Source organism: Garra rufa, chromosome 14 (assembly GCF_049309525.1).
Source record: "Garra rufa chromosome 14, GarRuf1.0, whole genome shotgun sequence".
NCBI classification, from domain to species: Eukaryota; Metazoa; Chordata; class Actinopteri; order Cypriniformes; family Cyprinidae; genus Garra; species Garra rufa.
The window spans coordinates 40,742,723-40,761,428 of record NC_133374.1 but is presented as its reverse complement, the minus strand read 5'-3'; the positions used below and the strand labels follow the sequence as shown (position 1 = coordinate 40,761,428).

Here is an 18,706-nt window from a genome sequence, read left to right as displayed (position 1 = left end):
GTTTTGTCTATTATTTGAGTTTTGCTTCACATTCAAAATATCAAAAAACAGGTTTTGTAATGTTAGCATGGTATAATGTTAATTAGACCAGTGATTCTCAACTCCGGTCCTCGAGGCCCACTGCTCTGCACATTTTGTATGTCTCCTTCATTTAACACACCTGATTCAGATAATCAGCTCGTTAGGAGAAAGATCCATGAACTGAGTGTGTCAGATTCAGAAACATACAAAATGTGCAGAGCAGTGGGCCCCGAGGACTGGAGTTGAGAATCACTGAATTAGACCATTATATGTTGAGCTGAAAGAAAAAAATGGAATTTGAAACATTGTACAAAAACAAACTAAAACATTGTAGCAATATAATGTCACATAATATTTTTCAGATGATAGTTCAATTCGTATTTGTATCGGTTGCATCAGTAATTTCCTTTCAATTACACCCATGCTCAAAAAATAAATACTGGGTAATTAGTTAGTTTGAGAACACAATGATTTTTTTTTTTTTTGGCACATGCATTAAGCAGGGAACGCAAATATTTATTTGGATAACTTTAAATAAAAAGAGACCGTAATATTGCATTCTAATGTTTTCAATGGCATTTGGATAAGGGTGTAAGTAATAAGTAATTGTTTTAAAAAATACCTTGCTTATATAGTTTAAAAAAATAAAGTAAAATTGGCACAAAATAAATTTGATATAAAACATATGAAAATGTAGCCATGTGCAGTACTATTGAAAACTAAGAATGTGAGCATCATATTTAGTTAATAATGAAAACAGTAATTAAATTAAATTGAATCTTGAAACCAGTGAAGATTGACACACCTACTTTTACAGAGATTTCAACTATAAACAAAAAGCATATAAACTGCAATTTTACATGTTTTTAAAATTGTAAAGTTGTATTTGCACAGCAGAAGAATTAATTGGCGAAAACATGTAGATCAAGAATTGTTTTGGAATCGGATCGTGACTCCCAGAATCGGAATCGGATCGTGAAGTGCCTGAAGATTCCCACCCCTAACTGGAGGGGGACACCAGCCGTGGCGCTTGGTGGTAGGAATCCCAATTGACTGGGAACATCTTGGTTACCTATGTAACCCTCATTCCCTGAAGGAGGTAACAGAGACGTCTTGTCCCGTCGCCACAGCTGCTGTACCTCCGCTGAACAGCTGGGCCCGGCTCAGCTTCTCAGCAAAAACTTAACTATGCACTGCACCTGCTGCCTAATTATACTCACGATGTGATCAGCAGCAGCTGGATGCAATCATCGCATGCCAGTGTGCATTGGCTCGTTTAGTTACACTCTAAGTGGATTGGTCTCTCTAAGTGAGATCCCAATTCATCGGTCTCCGACGTGACGTCTCCGTTCCCTCCTTCAGGGAATAAGGATTACATATGTAACCGAGACGTTCTCCTCCGTGGCCATGAAAAAATTTATATTTACAATGACAATAAATTATACGTAACTAAAATGCTTCCAACAAAGAAACGAATGGACTTCTGTCAGCTTGTTGAACACAGACTTTTATTTGGATATTCTACTATATGATGACTGAAACAGCAGCGAGCATCCAGCAGTAGCTGCATTCTTATAGTTAATATTCTGGAATAAATTTAAACATGCTTAAAAAAACTGGAACATGAATACATATACATTTTATAAAACATTTTAAAAAACAACGAATGCTAGTCTTCACATGAGCACATGGTGTAGAGGCTACATTGTGTACAGAATAGGCTTGCATCTTGTGATCAACACAAGAATAGTGTTTAACTTCTTAAGAAATTAGTCTATTCACAAACACACACACACTGGGTTCACTGTGTCTCCAGTGTATCTTGTTGACTGTGGATTCTCTGATGTGGCTCCTTATTCACCATTAACTGGTTCTGAAGAGATTAGACTGAAATCTAAAACCTGTTATTAAAAAAAGACATTTACTTTAATGTTTTTCAGAGTCTTATCCATTCAAACTGTAAACATTTACAAGCAAATATAATACAATCCAAATTTACACTTGTACCTACTGCACACTTACACTTTATGTTCATGAAGTCACACAGTAGTTACATTAGTTTAGTAACTCACCGCAGTGTGTCCAATTTATAATTGCCATTTTCTCTTATAGCAGACATCAGCTTCACTCCTGAGTCTGTCAGTTTATTTTTAGTCAGATCCAGTTCTCTCAGGTGTGAGGGATTTGATCCTAGAGCTGAAGCCAGAGCAGCACAACCATGATATGTGACACCACAATCACTGAACCTGCAGAGAACAATAACACACTTCTCAGTTTCAGTATGTAGAAATCAATTCACTAAAATTTCAGTTTGGTGTGAATATAGCTGATATTGCTCCAAACACATACAGTAAAATAAGTTCAGAGAGACAGAAAAATTAGAAGTTTGATCATTTTTCTTAATCTTAAATTAATAGTCTCTTCTTTTTGCCTTCATACAGCACCTTTTTTTCAGGTCTTTTCATCTTACCACAATTTCTCCAGTTTACAGTGAGGATCTTCCAATCCTGCAGAGAGCAACTTTACCCCCAAGTCTCTTAGTTTATTCCATGAAAGGTTCAGTTCTCTCAGGTGTGAGGGGTTTGATTTCATAACTGATGCCAGAGCAGCACAGCCTTCATCTGTGAATTCACAACTGCCCAAACTGCGAAAAACCAAAGGTCACATAAGGAGGAATGTATTATCAAAACATTAGCAACCTTAAACCATGTCACAATGATGAAAGTATGCTTCAGTTTTAAATTTTCTGCAAAATCTAAAAAAAAAAAAAAAAAAAAACATCAGCACCTGCGTGGTCTCATATTTGCAGCTCAACCTTTGTAGCTTTGCATATAGTGAAAGTGTCAGCACATGTATGACACAAAATGACTGTGCTAATTAGTGGGCCCACTAGATGGCAACACTCATTCCTAAGATGAAGATTATGGAAATAAAAACAACAGAAGATGAAATGTAAACAACAACTGGATAAATATGCCACTGCTTATAAAACTGTTGCACAGCTTCCTTAATAGTGTAAGATGTGGATACATAAATTATTATGTTTAGTATTATATCAATTTATGAAAAATGATTTATGTTCTGTGTGGAACCAATTTTGGGATACAGAACAAATCTGGACCATTATTCACTAATTAGTGTTTACACAAACCGCATGATCATTAGAAGAGAGAAGACATGAATCACATCAATATAAAGAATAAATCTGATTACTTTTTAGTTATTACATTTATTTTTTTCATAATACTATAATAAAAAAATAATAAAAAATGGGGGGAAAAGTAGTTGTCATATGATGAGATGATGAAAGAGTAGAGCATCCTCTCAGAGAACCAGTTCACATGGAATTCTCGCAGACAGGATCTTACCACAGTTTCTCCAGTTTACAACGAGGATCTTTCAGACCATCAGAGAGCTGCTTCACTCCTAAGTCTCCTAGTTTATTCCATGACAAATCCAGTTCTCTCAGGTGTGAGGGGTTTGATCTCAAAGCTGAAGCCAGAGCAGCACAACCTTCATCTGTGATTTCACAATACCTCAACCTACAAAGAAAAAATACACAAAATGAACTCTTGTCAGTTTGTAACAGATTTATTCTGCAGAGACTTTATCAAAGAAAGAATACTATAATAAACCATTAAATAAATATATACATTTAGCCAAGAGACTACTAATGGTTGCTGTGGCAGACTAGAGCACCTACTAACCTTTTAAGATGTTGAGCTATAATAAGTTATCTTGTTTTTGGGACATTTTACTGTTATCACATTATATTTAATCATTACATCATGTCCATGACCATCCATTTTGAAGAGATCGCAGTTTAAAGATAAGCAGTTTGAAGAAGAGATGGATGGATTACAAAATTAAATTCTGTTACAGTTCTCTCTACCATTGAGTACCAGCCAACTTCAAAAACTGGATGAAACTGTGAGCCTAAAAAGGAACTCATTTCCCCCCAATCATTAACAGTTATGTCTCTGTTTTGGTTATTTTAGAGGGACAGTGATTCAAACTTAGTTTCATCTCCTTTTAGGAGTGTTTTCTGTTAAACCACTCACAGTGACTGCTGCACCATTATTTGCATGAGTTTTTCCCGTGCTGGTCTGGTTGACACTAATAGCTGATCTTTATTAATGTGCTCTGCTTATTTCAAAGTCAAAGTAAAAACTGGTTCTACAACACTTCAGTAGTTAACATGCAACTCTGAGGGGGATGATTTACCACAGTTTCTCCAGTTTACAGTGAGGATTCTCTAGTCCAGAAGACAACAGCTTCACTCCTGAACTTCCTAGTTTGTTCCCAGATAAATTCAGTTCTCTCAGATGTGAGGGGTTTGATCTCAAAGTTGAAGCCAGAGCAGCACAGCCTTCATCTGTAACACCACAGTTGTTCATCCTGCATAGACAATGAAACATGAGCAGTGACACACACTTCTCAGTAAAGAACACAGCATTGTTTTCTAGTTTTCTACTAGATTTTTTTCTTAATTTCCAATTTCAAAATATGTACATATAATACAATTACATAATAACCAATTGATAAGAAATCATTACTCCTGTTTACTGTTTTAGATGATTACATTTTTTAAACTAGCACTCAGATTGACTGAATATACAGTTTTTACGGCTTCACTCCTGAATCTTGTAGTTCAGGGTTGTCCAATCGCCCAACGTCCTGCAGAGTTTTACTCCAATTTGAACACCTTGATTAGCTGGTTCAGGTGTGTTTAATTGGGATTGGAAAACTTTGGCAGGAATGTGGCCCTCTACCAGCAGGATTGGAAATCCCTGCTGTAGTTATTCTCTATCACTTTCAGATATAGTTCAGGTGCTTATTCATTTCTATTTCAGTTTACAGACAAATTTACTCAACTAAAACTGTATATTCACAATATATTACAGCAAATGTTCATCAAGTGTTAGGCCTATATATTAAACTCATGTATGAATGATTGTAAACTTAAACTCTACTGACCTTCATTTAAATTATTGCCTAGTATACTTACTGAGCTGATCTGTATTCTTTAACCACAGGCAGCAGCTTAAGAAGAACTTCATCAGCTTTAATTTGTGATCCAACAAAATCTTTCAGTTTAAACGCATTGATCTCTTCCTCTGATGTCAACAACACAAATATTAAAGCTGACCACTGTGATGAAGAGAGTTTCACTTGATTTAATGTTCTAGCTGTCACATAATGTTGAATTTGTGCCATTAGTGAACAGTCACCAAGTTCATTCAGACAGTGGAACAGATTAAGGAATTTCTCTGGAGAAGGATTCTTTTTGATCTTCTTTTTGATATACTGAGCTGTTTTTTCTGTGTTATGTGAGCTGTTTTCTTTTTGTGTTACAAAGCTTTTTAAAAGAGTCTGATTACACTCCATTGAGAAGCCCAGAAGGAAACGGAGAAAAAGGTCCAAATGTCCATTCTTACTTTGTAATGTCTTGTCCACAGCTCCCTGATGAAAATTTGATAGCGAAATCTGTTTTGATGAATTATATTTCTTGAACTTCAAACATTTTGACAACAAGCTTCCTTTGTTAATTAGATCGAACACATTTATGTTGTCATTTATGAAGGACATGTGTCCATATAGAGCTGCAAGGTGTTCCTGGATGCTCAGATGAACAAAGCAGTACACCTTCCCCTGATACAACCCACATTCCTCTCTGAAGATCTGAGTGCATAATCCTGAGTACACTGATGCTTCTATCACATCAATGCCACACTCTTTCAAGTCTTCCTCATAGAAGATCAGATTACCTTTCACAAGCTGCTGAAAAGCCAGTTTACCCAGTTTGAGGATCATGTCTCCATCTTTCACAGTCTTCTCATAGTCCTTCTCATGTTTGATGTTGGTCTGAATGATCAGGAAGTGTGTGTACATTTGAGTTAGAGTCTTGGGAATCTCTCCACTCTCTGCTTGACTCAACATCTTCTCCAGAACAGTGGCTGAGATCCAGCAGAACACTGGGATGTGGCACATGATGTAGAGGCTCCTTGATGACTTCAGGTGTGAGATGATCCTGTTGGCCAGACTCTGATCACTGATTCTCTTCCTGAAGTATTCCTCCTTCTGTGGCTCATTGAAGCCTCTTACCTCTGTCACTCGATGGACACACTCAGAGGGGACGAGTTCAACTGCTGCTGGTCTGGTGGTGACCCAGATGAGAGCAGAGGGAAGCAGATTCCCCACAATGAGGTTCGTCAGCAGCACGTTCACTGGGGCTGATTCAGTCACATCAGACAACCTCACATTGCTCTGAAAATCTAGAGACAGACGACACTCATCCAGACCATCAAAGATAAACAACAATTTATATGCACTGCTGAATATTTCCATTCCTTTTGTTTCTGTGAAGAAAATGTGAAGAAGGTCTAAAAGGCTGAGTTTTTCGTCTTGTATCAAATTGAGTTCTCTAAAGGGAAGTGGAAATATGAGGTGAAAGTCATGATTTTCTTTCCCTTCAGCCCAGTCCAGGATGAACTTCTGCACGGAGACTGTTTTTCCAATGCCAGCGACTCCTTTTGTCATCACAGTTCGGATGGGTTTTTCTTGTCCAGGTGAAGGTTTGAAGATGTCATTGCATTTGATCACTGTGTCCTCTGATGCTGCTCTCCTGGATTGTGTCTCAATCTGTCTCACCTCATGCTCATTACAGCCTTCACTTTGACCTTCTGTGATATAGAGCTCTGTGTAGATCTCATTTAGGAGTTTGAGGTTTCCTTGCTTAGTAGTTCCCTCATATAAACACTGAAACTTCATGTTTAGTTTCCTTTTAAGTGCATTATGGACTTGAGATCCATTGCTATAAATATAAAATAGCTGTGCATTAGTAAACATATGCAGCCTTATCAGTGTATACATTCCAAATAGGCTTGCTTGTAATAATTTTGAACAAGATTTGGGGAAAAAAAGAGCCATGCATTATTTTGTGAGAAAATAAGAAATTATAGTCTCACCCATGGTTTCTGATGCTGATTCTCTGGTTTCTTTTCCAGCCATTTTGTCCAGTTTCTCTGTCTGATTTCTTCTGCTGGCCTCTGAAAAACAAATATGAACTAATAAAATAAATGTATTATATTTAATATCTCATCACATCACATTTGACAAAATAACAACAACATAGTATACAAGTCTGCATACAGTATCTCGCAGTACACCCCTCACATTTCAGCAACCATAGTGCATCTTCTCAAGAGACAATACTATAGAAATAAAACTTGGATATATTTTAGAGAAGTCAATGTGCAGCTTGTATAGCAGAATAGATTTACTGCCCTCTAAAAATAATTCAACATACAGCCATTATTGTCAAAATAGCTGGCTACAAAACTGAGTACACTCTAAGTGAACTTGTCCAAAGTGTCAATATTTTGTGTAAGCAGCATTGTTATCTGGCACTGCCTTAATCATCCTGGGCATGGAATTGAGTTTGCACAGGTTGTTGCTGGGATCCACTTTCACTCCTCTATAATGACATCACAGAGATGCTGGATGTTAGACACATGGTGCTTCTCCACTTTACGCTTGAAAATGCCCCCCAGGTGCTTAATAGGGTTCAGGTCTGGAGACATACTTGACCACCCCATCACTTTCACCTTCACCTTCAGCTTCTTTAGCAAGGCAGTTGTCATCTTGGTGGTGTGATTGGGGTCATTGTCATGTTGGAAAACTTCAGTTGTATCTAGTTTCTGGAGGGAAGGCATCAAGTTCTGCTTCAGAATGTACAGTACATAATGGAATCCATGTTTCCCTCAATGAACTGCAGCTGCCCAGAACCAGCAGCACTCATGCAGCCCCAGACCATGATGCTTGACTGTAAGCAAGACACTATTTTCTTGGTTCTCCTCACCAGTGCATCACCACACATGCTGGACACCATCTGAACCAAACAAGTTTATCCTAGTCTTATCAGACCACAGGACATGGTTCCAGTAATTCTTGCAATTGGACAAGTGGTCTTAAGCAAACTGTTTGCGGGCTTTCTGGTGAGCCAGCTTCAGAAGAGGCTTCCTTCAGCCCCATGCAAATCAACTTTGGTCTGAGCACTGACAAGCAGACCTTCTTCTTCTGCAACCTTTAAAAAAAATGCTGGCAACACTCATGCATCTGTTTTTTGAAGCCAGGTTCTGCACCTGACGCACAGAACAAGTGCTTAACTTCATTGATCGACCCTTGCAAGGCCTGGTCCGAATGGAACCCATCTTGGAAAACCTCTGTATGACCCTGAACACTGTAGTGTAACTCGTTTCATGGAGTTACTGAACCTCTAATTGTCTTGGCCATCTTTGTGGAGAGCAACAATTCTAATTCTCAAATCCTCAGAGAATTCTTTGCCATGAGATGCCATGTTGAATATCCAGTGGTCAGTATGAGAGAATGCACTTAAAACACATAATTTTAACTGCTCTAATACAAGATACACAATTTTGTATGGTCCTGTCAAGCAGACAAAAACATAAACATGATAAATAGGATGTGGCTTTGGATGGTTAAACAACATACTGCTGTTATCACTTAAAGTGTACTCACTTTTGCTGGGAGCTATTTTGACTATAATGGCTGTAAGTTGAGTTATTTTCAGAAGACAGTAAATCTATTCTACTATACAAGCTGCACATTGGTTACTCTAAAACATATCCAAGTTTCATTTCTATAGTCTCTTGAGAAGATAGACTGAAATGGTTGCTGAAATGTTAGGGGTGTACTGACTTTTGTGAGATACTGAAGATAAGTAATGTGGTCACTGTAAAATTGATCACTGTGAAGGCTTAATAAAATGTGTCATGGACACAGAAGTGGAAATGTCCAAAAGTTTATATACCCTCACAATCTAATTACCTGTGATCAGGACGACAGCCTTTATCATTCAATTTTGGAGGGCATCCCATCGACCGTTCACTCTTCATAGACACACAACTTGGTTCTGATCTTTCTTGGTTGACTGACCTTAAAGAATAAGTTAATATAATATTTTTAGAGGTCACTCAGTCATTTTAATACAATTAATAGCTACAGGTTTGGACATAAGTTTACACACCCCTTGCAGAACAAATATTAAAGAGCAGGTCATATAGGTTTTTAAAAATATATTTTTTTGCAGTTTGTAATGTTTTTTTTTTTTTTGCAGTTTGTAGCTAATCTTGCATGTCAACAGTATGCAACGTTTTTAATCAAAAAAGTAAAGTGCATTATACATAAAGATAGTGTTTCTCAAAAGAAACAAATATTTTAGAATCTTTTGTCTGTTATCGATCTACGTGACTCTGTAACACATTTGCATAATCCTAGTGTAGCTTTAGGTTTTAAGGTAAAACACAATAATACCCTCTTGCTGAAATAGTTCTGATAATTCGCTGTGAACCCACTATTTCCTAAGAATTTGTTGATAAATGTTGACTGTTGTTGTTCTCATTACTTCATTTAATATTAAAGAATGTAACAATAAATATTTTGGTTTACAAACTGTGTTGTTCCATTAATTAGTCATGTTAGCACTCGGCTAACATATCCACTAGGGATGTAACGAGACACTTATCCCACGAGATGAGACACGAGACTCACAAGTTCACAAGACAAAATTGGGAATTATGAAATATATATGAAATATATAGGGGAAAATTGTATTTTATTTTATAAATTTAACTTCTATTTGAATGAATCATATGCAGCAATAACATGTAAACTAAAGCCACATGATTTTGGATAAATTGACAATCAAGATTTTTTTTTTTATAAATTGGAGAAACCTAACAAATCTAAACAAAATAACAAATTACTAGTGGTTCTGACATGTTCATAAGCAATGTTCATTGCTTAAGTATTTTTTAAAAATTATATTCATTTTAACAAAATTTGTAAAAAAAAAAAAAAAAAAAAAAAAAAAGGAATGAATGAATGGAAAAGGAGTCAGTGCCTCAATTCACAAAGACTTATTTCACTATTGGAATCTCCTTAGTGAATGATTCAATGACACCGTGCAGTTGTCTCCACCTCCTGGAAGAGGACAATAAGTTGTCGACAATAAATGTTTATACCCAACTTACAAACTTTTATCCCAGTACTTGTGTAATTTAAATGTCTGTAACAGAAAAAGATGATGAGTATGTGGTTGAAAAGACTGTTTGTGTTGCTCTTTCTGGATCAGCAGCAGTATGAATGCTGATTTGAATGTCTTTAACACCTGTTTCACATCATAAGGGTCAGTGGAGCGTGAGCAGCGCAATGTGAAACAGTCATAATAGACACAGCTGAATTGTTGTCATTCAGGAATAAAGATTGTGTGGGTGTTTGAATCGAGATTACAATCTTTTAAAAATGAATCGTGCAGCTGTAATGCAAAATGTTTTGCAAGGATATTGTCACGTTCTCGCGAGACCAGTCAGATCTTGCGAGACGCATCAGATCTCACGAGATCTCGTCACATCCCTAGTATTTTCTTACCATTCCTTGTCATGCAAAAAAATAACCCTTTACTGAAAATGTTCAAAAGTCCCTTGATCCGACGTTTTATCCATAACACAACTTTTATATTCTATTAAGTAGAGATAAAAGGGAAATGATTAAACACTACACTACACTACATTTCCATCTCAGTTACACAATGTTATAATTTTTCTGTCATCCAACAACATTTCAACTCTAATAACATTTCTGTCATCAGTAATTACCTGTAACAAGGAGGAAAGGTTTCACCACTGAATTTTGGAGGGCATCCCATTGACCGCTCACTCTTCATGGACACGCAACTGAGTTCTGATTTGTCTTGGTGGATGGGCCTTGAAGAGCACAAATATAAACAATTATATTTCAGATGTCATTATGTTATGGGAATGAAAATGTTCAATCTTCTCTTGAACACACACACACAAAAGACATTTTGAAAAATGTTAGTAACCCAACAGTTACTAGTCCCCACTGACTTATAGTATGAAGCAAAAATAAATAATAAATATAAAAAAAAAACACAGCCAACTGTTCGGTTACCCATATTCTTCAAAATGTTCTTCTTTTATGGTCAACAGAAGAAAAAGAAAAAAAACCGGAGGGTAATTAAATGTGTGTGTGTATGTGTGTGTTTGTGTGTGTGTGTGTGTGTGTGTGTGTGTGTGTGTGTGTGTGTGTGTGTGTGTGTGAGCAGGGCTCGCAAAATCGCTAGCCCAACGTCCTGGGCCTATTGTGTTTTCCAGTCGGGCTATCAAAATGTTTTACCAGACTGCCCGACGAGCTATCATAAATTGAAGGCCATAAAAAGTTTTAAATATGTTAAATAGTATAAGAAAAGACTTAATTATATTGTTTAGAGGTCTTACACGTGGGGACTGAAAGACGACAATCGTAATAGGGCTGCATAAAACTTCAAATGGCAATGATGTCATTAAATAAATATGCGCACTGCAAGTTTCAAAGTCAAAACGCGGCACGGATGTCTTTAAATGAATGTATCTGAAGGGAACCGACTGTCCTCAGAAACGTGTCTTTGGCATTTTCATTTCCTACCTGATGAAAGAGCGTTAATGCTGCTTTGTTTACAGCAGTTACTAGGGAAACTGTAATATTTCGGTGCACCTAAAACGCCACCTCGTGACAGAGAATGAATTTTTATTTCCAATACATTTTGTCAGCTGTTTATGGTCAAATTATTGCATGTTTTTATGCAGCAAACACAGATGTAAATGTAGAGTTAATGTGCCTTTCTAAAAATCTAAACAATGTCTTCTATCTAAATGATATACTTGATTTATCCTTTTTAATGGTATAAATATGGAGTTAGAATTGTTGCATAATTCCAAATAAATACATTATGATCCACAAATAAATGTAAAGTGATTGACAAAAACCAAGCATATTCACAAAATAAATAGATTGAGATCCACAAATAAATCTTAAGGTGTGTTCACACCGGACGCGAATGAAGCGGCAAGCGCGAGTGATTTACATGTTAAGTCAATGCAAACACGCGAATAGCTATCCTGCGGCGCGAAACGCGCAAATGAAGCGGCGCACATTGAGCGTTTCAAGCGTTTGCCGCACCATTCGCGCGAATCGCGCAAGTTCAAAAATCTGAACTTTGGCGAAAATTTGCGGCGCGTTAACCAATCAGGAGCTTGCTCTAGTAGTGACGGAGGCAGAAATCCGAAACAACAATGGAGGACAAAATCACCGTTGCTGTCTGTGGTTACTCGGAGCTGTACCATACATATTTGTACTTTTATAGAAACAGGAATAAAAAGGATCTTGCTTGTAAGAAAGTGAGTGAAAAGGTCGGACAATCTGGTAAGTTTAAAAAAAAAAACGCTCTTTACTCAATTTGACCTACATATATATAATGAGACTACAAACAAGCTAAAGCTGGCAAATTGAGCTCATTCACCTATTTTACAACTACTTTCCTGCTGACGAGTCGTGGACGCCCCTCCCATGACGCAAATTCGCGTCTGTTGTGAAGTAAATTTCGTGCGCGAATGACGCAAATTTCACGTGCGAATGAAGCGAGTAAACTCAAAATGTTCAAGTGCCCAACTATGCGCGAATAGCGTGATTTATTCGCGCAAGTCGCATCCGGTGTGAACGCACCATTAGAGTTCCAAAAACAAAACAAAAAAAGAGAAAAGAAATGACAGGCCTTGCTAAATCATAATAACTTAAATGAGTCAAACAATCAAACAACTCACCTTATTAGTACTTCTATAAATATCGAATTCTTTAAGTACTACAGAAAAAAAAGAGGTTTCTGATAACTAAATTTACAACGATGAATATGAAACTTAACAAGTATGATCAAAAGATTGATAATGAAAGCCTCATTTTCCAGCTTCTTGTCATAGTTCAAAAAAACAAATATTACATGTTCGTATAGTAAAAAGAAGTTGGACAGCACCTTGTCATTTATAAATCTAGAAACCTCCCACCATAGCCTCTTTGAATACTGACAATGCCAGAAAATATGAGGTACTGTTTCTGGGTGTGTTGTACAAAATGAACAATTTATATCTATTTCTTCATTAAATCTGTTTAAATAATGCTTAGCAGGGTAAAACTTGTGCAGTATCTTAAATTAAATTTCTTTAATTTTATTTGTAATAAGGTATTTATTGGGTAATACCCAAACTTTCTCCCAATCAATATTTCTGATAAACTTAGACCAATAGAAAATAACACGTGGTTTACTAACAATTTCTTTTTGAAATAATGAACGTATAGCCTTATTATTTTTCCCCTTTGACGAACGAATGACTCAAACCCGAAGACTCGAGAGATGAACTAATCAATTCTCTTTCCGGCTCAGACTGCGTTAGTTAAGCTATGGGACTCATAGACATATGTCTACGATGGGACTGGCACGTAATGAACGAACGACTCAAACCTGGACAGACAGAGGCAAGGGAGCTAATCATAGACTAAACAATGAATTAATCTTTTCTGTTTCTAATAGCATTAAAGTTTTGTCTTGTTTGTAGTGTGATCAACATTTGTATAAGCAGCACATGTGTTATGGAAGTAACATGTAGCTTTTTAATTATATTTTGGTAAAATGAACGAAATGACTCGAAAAAAGATTCGTTCATTTTGCTGAACGAGACTCAAAGATCCGAGCCGGTAAAATGATCCGAACTTCCCATCACTAATCGCTGCACATATTTGTGGATTTTGAAACATTTCAAGCGTCAAGACGCACACTAATCCACAAATGGATGGACTCCACCCACCTTATACTTAAGCCAATCAGATACCGGCCACGTGGGGCTGACCAATCGTTGCACGTTCTCGCTCCAACCAATCACGTTTTGCCTTACAATCAGTGCGGGACCTACGGTGACCTGGAGGGGACAACGTCGGTTCACTTACGTTTGTCGTGGCCACTACATATAAACTCGTGGGAACGTCATATTAACTTGTGGGAGCGTCATATTATGTTGTAAGGACATCCTTATGTTGTGGCCACAAGATGCGATGATGAGGGAACGGCATCCATTTCTCGTGGGCACAAGTTTAATGCATAAACAAACCTGCGTAACCATAGTAACCCAGGATTATCAGAGATAGGTTTATTAATATTTTATTTTGAGTTAAGAAATGATTATATTAATTGTTATAGAAATTAATACAATATTAAATTATTACATTAACAATAGGCGATGCTGTATAGCGAGTGCTGTCTGTGCGCGATGTAGACAGCATTCACAAGTTTATCATGAATAAATATTACATAAAGTACATCAAATGAAATAGCCCTACAAGAAACATTTTATGCATCCCACAGTCTTGTCCATTAACTGATCCTCTTTTTTCGGTAATAATTGTATTATTTCTTTATATTCGTTTTTTTTCCTTCATTTCGATCTCTTTACTTAACGTTCTGAATGTAAATGATACTGTAAGTTTCTGTGACTGGGATTTTTACTGGAATGCAGTTTAAAGTTTGAATTTAACATATATTGTATTTTATTTAGTCAAATAAATTGACTAGACTATATAAATACTATCCTGTTTTACCGAGGAATGAATCATTCACGTAGTTTCATTTGTAAATGAAAACATGCTCATTTATCGTCACACACGGCATAAATACAATCATAAAGTCAAAACTTTATTAGCATGATTATCAGGTGTTAAAAATATATAGCCCTAACCAGTTATTAAAATAATAATAGCCTTATAATAATAATAATAATAATAAATTAAGTGACTCAGAGCTATCTATTTTTTATTTATTGTGAATCGCTTAACCTAAATAATTTTCTGTATATGCTATTTGCCATATATTTTGCAAATATTGTAAACAACAATTATGCCAATAAAGTTTTAACTTTATGAATGTATTTATGCCTGTGTGTGACCATAAACGATTTACAAATGTTAATAATTTAATATTGTATTAATTTCTATGACATTTAATATAATATAATATATAAATTAATTTAATATAAATAAAATTAAATTAATATAATAATTTCTTAACTCAAAATAAAATATTAAAAAACCTATCTCTAATAATCCTGGGCTACTATGGTCAGGCAGGTTTGTTTATGAATTAAACTCCTGGCCACGAGAAATGGATGCTGTTCCCTCATCATCGCATCTTGTGGTGACGACATAAGGATGTCCTTACCTCGACAAAATGATCTTGTGGCCACGACATAATGTGACGTCCCCACGAATTAATATCTCGTGACCACGAGTTTATATGTCGACAAACGTAAGTGAACCGAAGATGTCCCCTCCAGGTCACCGTAGGTCCCGCACTGATTGTAAGGCAAAACGTGATTGGTTGGAGCGAGAACGTGCAACGATTGGTCAGCCCCATGTGGCCGGTATCTGATTGGCTTAAGTATAAGGTGGGTGGAGTCCATCCAAATCACAAATACGCAGCGATTTACAATTGCACAGAGAGCTGTCCACAAATGCTTGTACAGTAGCGATTTACAAATGCACAGTACGCAATTCACATATAAATGCCAGGCAAAGTTGTGTTTGTAGAATAAATAAACAAATTGTGAGTATGTTTTTTATTTGCAATTCAAATGTTTTTTACTTGTGAATATAATTCCTGTATGTGGAACTCTAAGATTTATTTGTGGATCTCAATGTATTTATTTTGTGAATATGCTTGGTTTTTGTCAATTGCTTTATATTTATTTGTGGATCATAATGTATTCATTTGGAATTATGCAACAATTCTAACTCCATATATAAAGGCTGAAATGCCATTGTATAAGATAAGATATTTTGTTTTTGTGTGAACCTGTATATGAATTATAAATCATGTCTTTTTATGGCTTAATATTTTACCGTACATTTTCTAACCCCACTTATACTGTTCATTGTACTTGTGCAGCTCTTAAAAAGGGTAATAAATTGCCTTAAATTGATATTTTTTAGCAGTTACACTAAATGAAGTGGAAAAAAATTCCTTCCTTGATATTTGTTTATATTTGTGTATTTAAAACATTTTTGATTGACATTAGACTCCTATCTAATTTACTATATTAAAAAAAAAAAAAAAATTATTAGGCTTGTTAAATTTTCGGGCTACCAAAATCTGAAGAGTACCTGCCTGAAGGGCTACCAGAGAATCTGAAGTTTTGCGAGTCCTGGTGAGAGAGCGAGAGCAGACTATATTAAAAAGCTTTTTCTTCTTTTCTTTTTTTTTGCATGTGATACCATTAAAGTATAGTATGTAAATAATTTTCTACGGGTTCAAGCTCTGCTATTTTTTTGTTCATTTTAGTGATCTGTCTGTTTAAAAAGATGCCATTATATCTCTAAAACTGTCCTCATTGAAATCTTTTAATCAGGGCTCGACATTAACGCTTGTCTGGGACAAGTGGATTTTGTGAAAGGGTAAGCGAAAGAGGATTTTACTTGCCCGACCGGACAAGTAACCCGATTAAAACATCAATTACAAACAATAACTAGCGCAGCAACGAAACTCTGGTGAGAATAATTCTGATTGTATTTCTAAAGATGACTGAAACCGGACAGTATCAAGTATCAAGCTCGTGCAGGCTATATGGCTCACGGAAAATCAACACTAATAGGCGCAACCGCACACACAAAGAAACAAGCATGAACAAACACACTGCGGTAGAAAAGCACCATTACGGTTGCAAACGTGACATTGATTGTATACAACAGTAGTCAGGGGCGCCGCTCGCAATTTTGGGCCCTATGACAAAATATGAGGTTGGGCCCCCGGCCCCCTACCACACCAAAGCAGATCTCTGGGGGCCCCTAAAGGGCATGGGCCCTTAGAATTGTCCTAACTCCCCACCCCCTTAGCGGTGCCCCTGACAGTAGTTCAATATACTAGTAGTTCACGAGTTCGCCCTTACAACTAATCTGCTTGAGCTCTGAAGTCTGATCGTGCGCCTCCAGAACCTTGTTAATAAAACATCATTTCATATTAACTGACTTACATTGTAGACACATCATTAACGGTTATTGCTAACGAAAATAGTTCTAAGCAAAGCAACAGCAGAACCTCCGTGAATCTCCGAGCAACACAGTGGTATTTCAGTACTGAATGATTTAGCATGTTTTTAATGAATCGAGTCAGTGAATAAACTGGTTGAATCCGTGACTCGCTCATTAAGACAGTGACTACTGCCACCTATTGGTGGTTCGGTTTTATATTTAAAGGTATTGCATTTTTCCAACATTTTAGATTTATGTTTAAAAAAAAGTAAAACATTAATCTTATAACATTATTTATGTATTTGCAGTTTTACTGTGTAAATGCATTTTTTGGAACCTCTTATCTTCATTAAACAGTCTAAGTAAATACAGTTAAACGTCTATTTCATTGCAGGCTCGGTTTTTCCTGTGCAATGGAAAGATGGAGTTTGTTGATACTGATTTAATTAGTGTAACCATACAGAGTCTAATTATTCTAATTTGATGTATTGATAAAATTTAAGAATTTGATGTGAATGATGACACATAGCCTACAGTAGGTTAGGAAAATAAAGTTAAAAAGTGTCCTAGAAATCAATTTAAGGCAAATATCACAAATATTCAGATTAAAGTAAGACCTTATAGAGTAGTGATGAGACTATTGCTTCAGAATGGATTAATTTACAGCAAAAAAAAAGGCATTTTATTGCCCCGGACAAGTGAATGTCTAATTTAACGTTACTTGTCCGAAGGACAAGCACATGTCAAAGATTAATGTCAAGCCCTGTTTTAATGATTACTTTAATGTCAGTACCTGATTTCTGGATGAAAGTCTCCATCTCCAAATGTTTGTGTTTTGTCCATTGATCATTCAGTCCTCATGGAGGTCTCCACCGACACAGCTACACTAAGAAAAAGCCACAAAATAATTACTGCAAGTTGAATATGGTGTGACAAAGAACCTGATGTATTTGGAAACATTCTTGGACCCTGCATTTACAATTTTTTTAACCTCTATGCAGTTAATCAAAACGACTCTGTGGTGGTATTAATGTACACATTTGTTACAAGTGTCAAATGTCCACTGCTTCACTCAGTTGCACTGGGATTTGTTCTGTATATATATATATGTATGTATCTTTATATATCTTTATTTATTTATATATTGATTTATGCTGTTCCAAGGTCTACGTTTACATAACATACTGAAAATGAAACCTTAACTATTAAAATTAACAAAATGCACATTAACTCCAAACTTACAAAAGACTGCGTCACAGTTTTCTAACACATAAACAAATGACTTTACACTTACCTTGTTCGGATTTCCAGGTAGACTATCGTACACATTATTTCAAAGCTTTACAATAAACGATTCGTTGCTCCATTTTGTGTGACAAAATTCCTGCTGCGTAAAAGTAAAATAACGAGCACAACAGAAAACACATATCCACAGTGATGTACAGAAAAATAACCGCTAAATCATCTAGAGGAAAAGCTGTGTCTGCATACTGCGTAAACAGGAAGTGGTCCGCTCGCACCCTCCCACGTAAAAGCGGTTCGTGAAGTTTAAGGGGTCCTGTCCTGACAAAAAATATAGAACATAACTGTCCTGTATAAATCGCTTCAGTCCTTTAATTTGTCATTTTCTATACAGCGCATGTTGTAAAGAGCCTGAAGCAGGCAGAGCCTTTCTGCTTGGAAATGGTTAAATTAAAGTGACGTTTTTTTATTTTATTAGCCTACGGTTATTTATTTATTTATTACCGTGTATGAAAAA

At 36.2% G+C, this 18,706-nt stretch overlaps 1 protein-coding gene across 1 annotated transcript; it reads right to left on the bottom strand.

Annotated features, from left to right (window-relative positions):
* Positions 1-1,502: 1,502 nt before the first annotated feature.
* Positions 1,503-18,573, bottom strand: LOC141284751 (protein NLRC3-like). Its single transcript, XM_073817761.1, has 11 exons — positions 18,242-18,573; positions 17,741-17,833; positions 10,701-10,808; positions 8,872-8,979; positions 6,990-7,070; positions 5,030-6,835; positions 4,246-4,419; positions 3,390-3,563; positions 2,492-2,665; positions 2,094-2,267; positions 1,503-1,922 (listed from the first exon to the last, which is right to left on the bottom strand). Exons 2-11 carry the CDS (start codon positions 17,788-17,790, stop codon positions 1,916-1,918), a joined length of 2,856 nt encoding a protein of 951 aa, XP_073673862.1. The 5' UTR covers positions 17,791-17,833; positions 18,242-18,573; the 3' UTR covers positions 1,503-1,915.
* Positions 18,574-18,706: the final 133 nt, after the last annotated feature.

Excerpts from the sequence above, each read along its gene's own strand:
- LOC141284751 (XM_073817761.1), bottom strand. The coding sequence starts at position 17,790 with ATGGACAAAACACAAACATTTGGAGATGGAGACTTTCATCCAGAAATC. Across the intron at positions 4,420-5,029 it reads AAAGAATACAGATCAGCTCA|GATGAACAACTGTGGTGTTA; the intron begins GTAAGTATACTA and ends TTGTCTATGCAG. Across the intron at positions 2,268-2,491 it reads TGTAAACTGGAGAAATTGTG|GTTCAGTGATTGTGGTGTCA; the intron begins GTAAGATGAAAA and ends TGTTCTCTGCAG.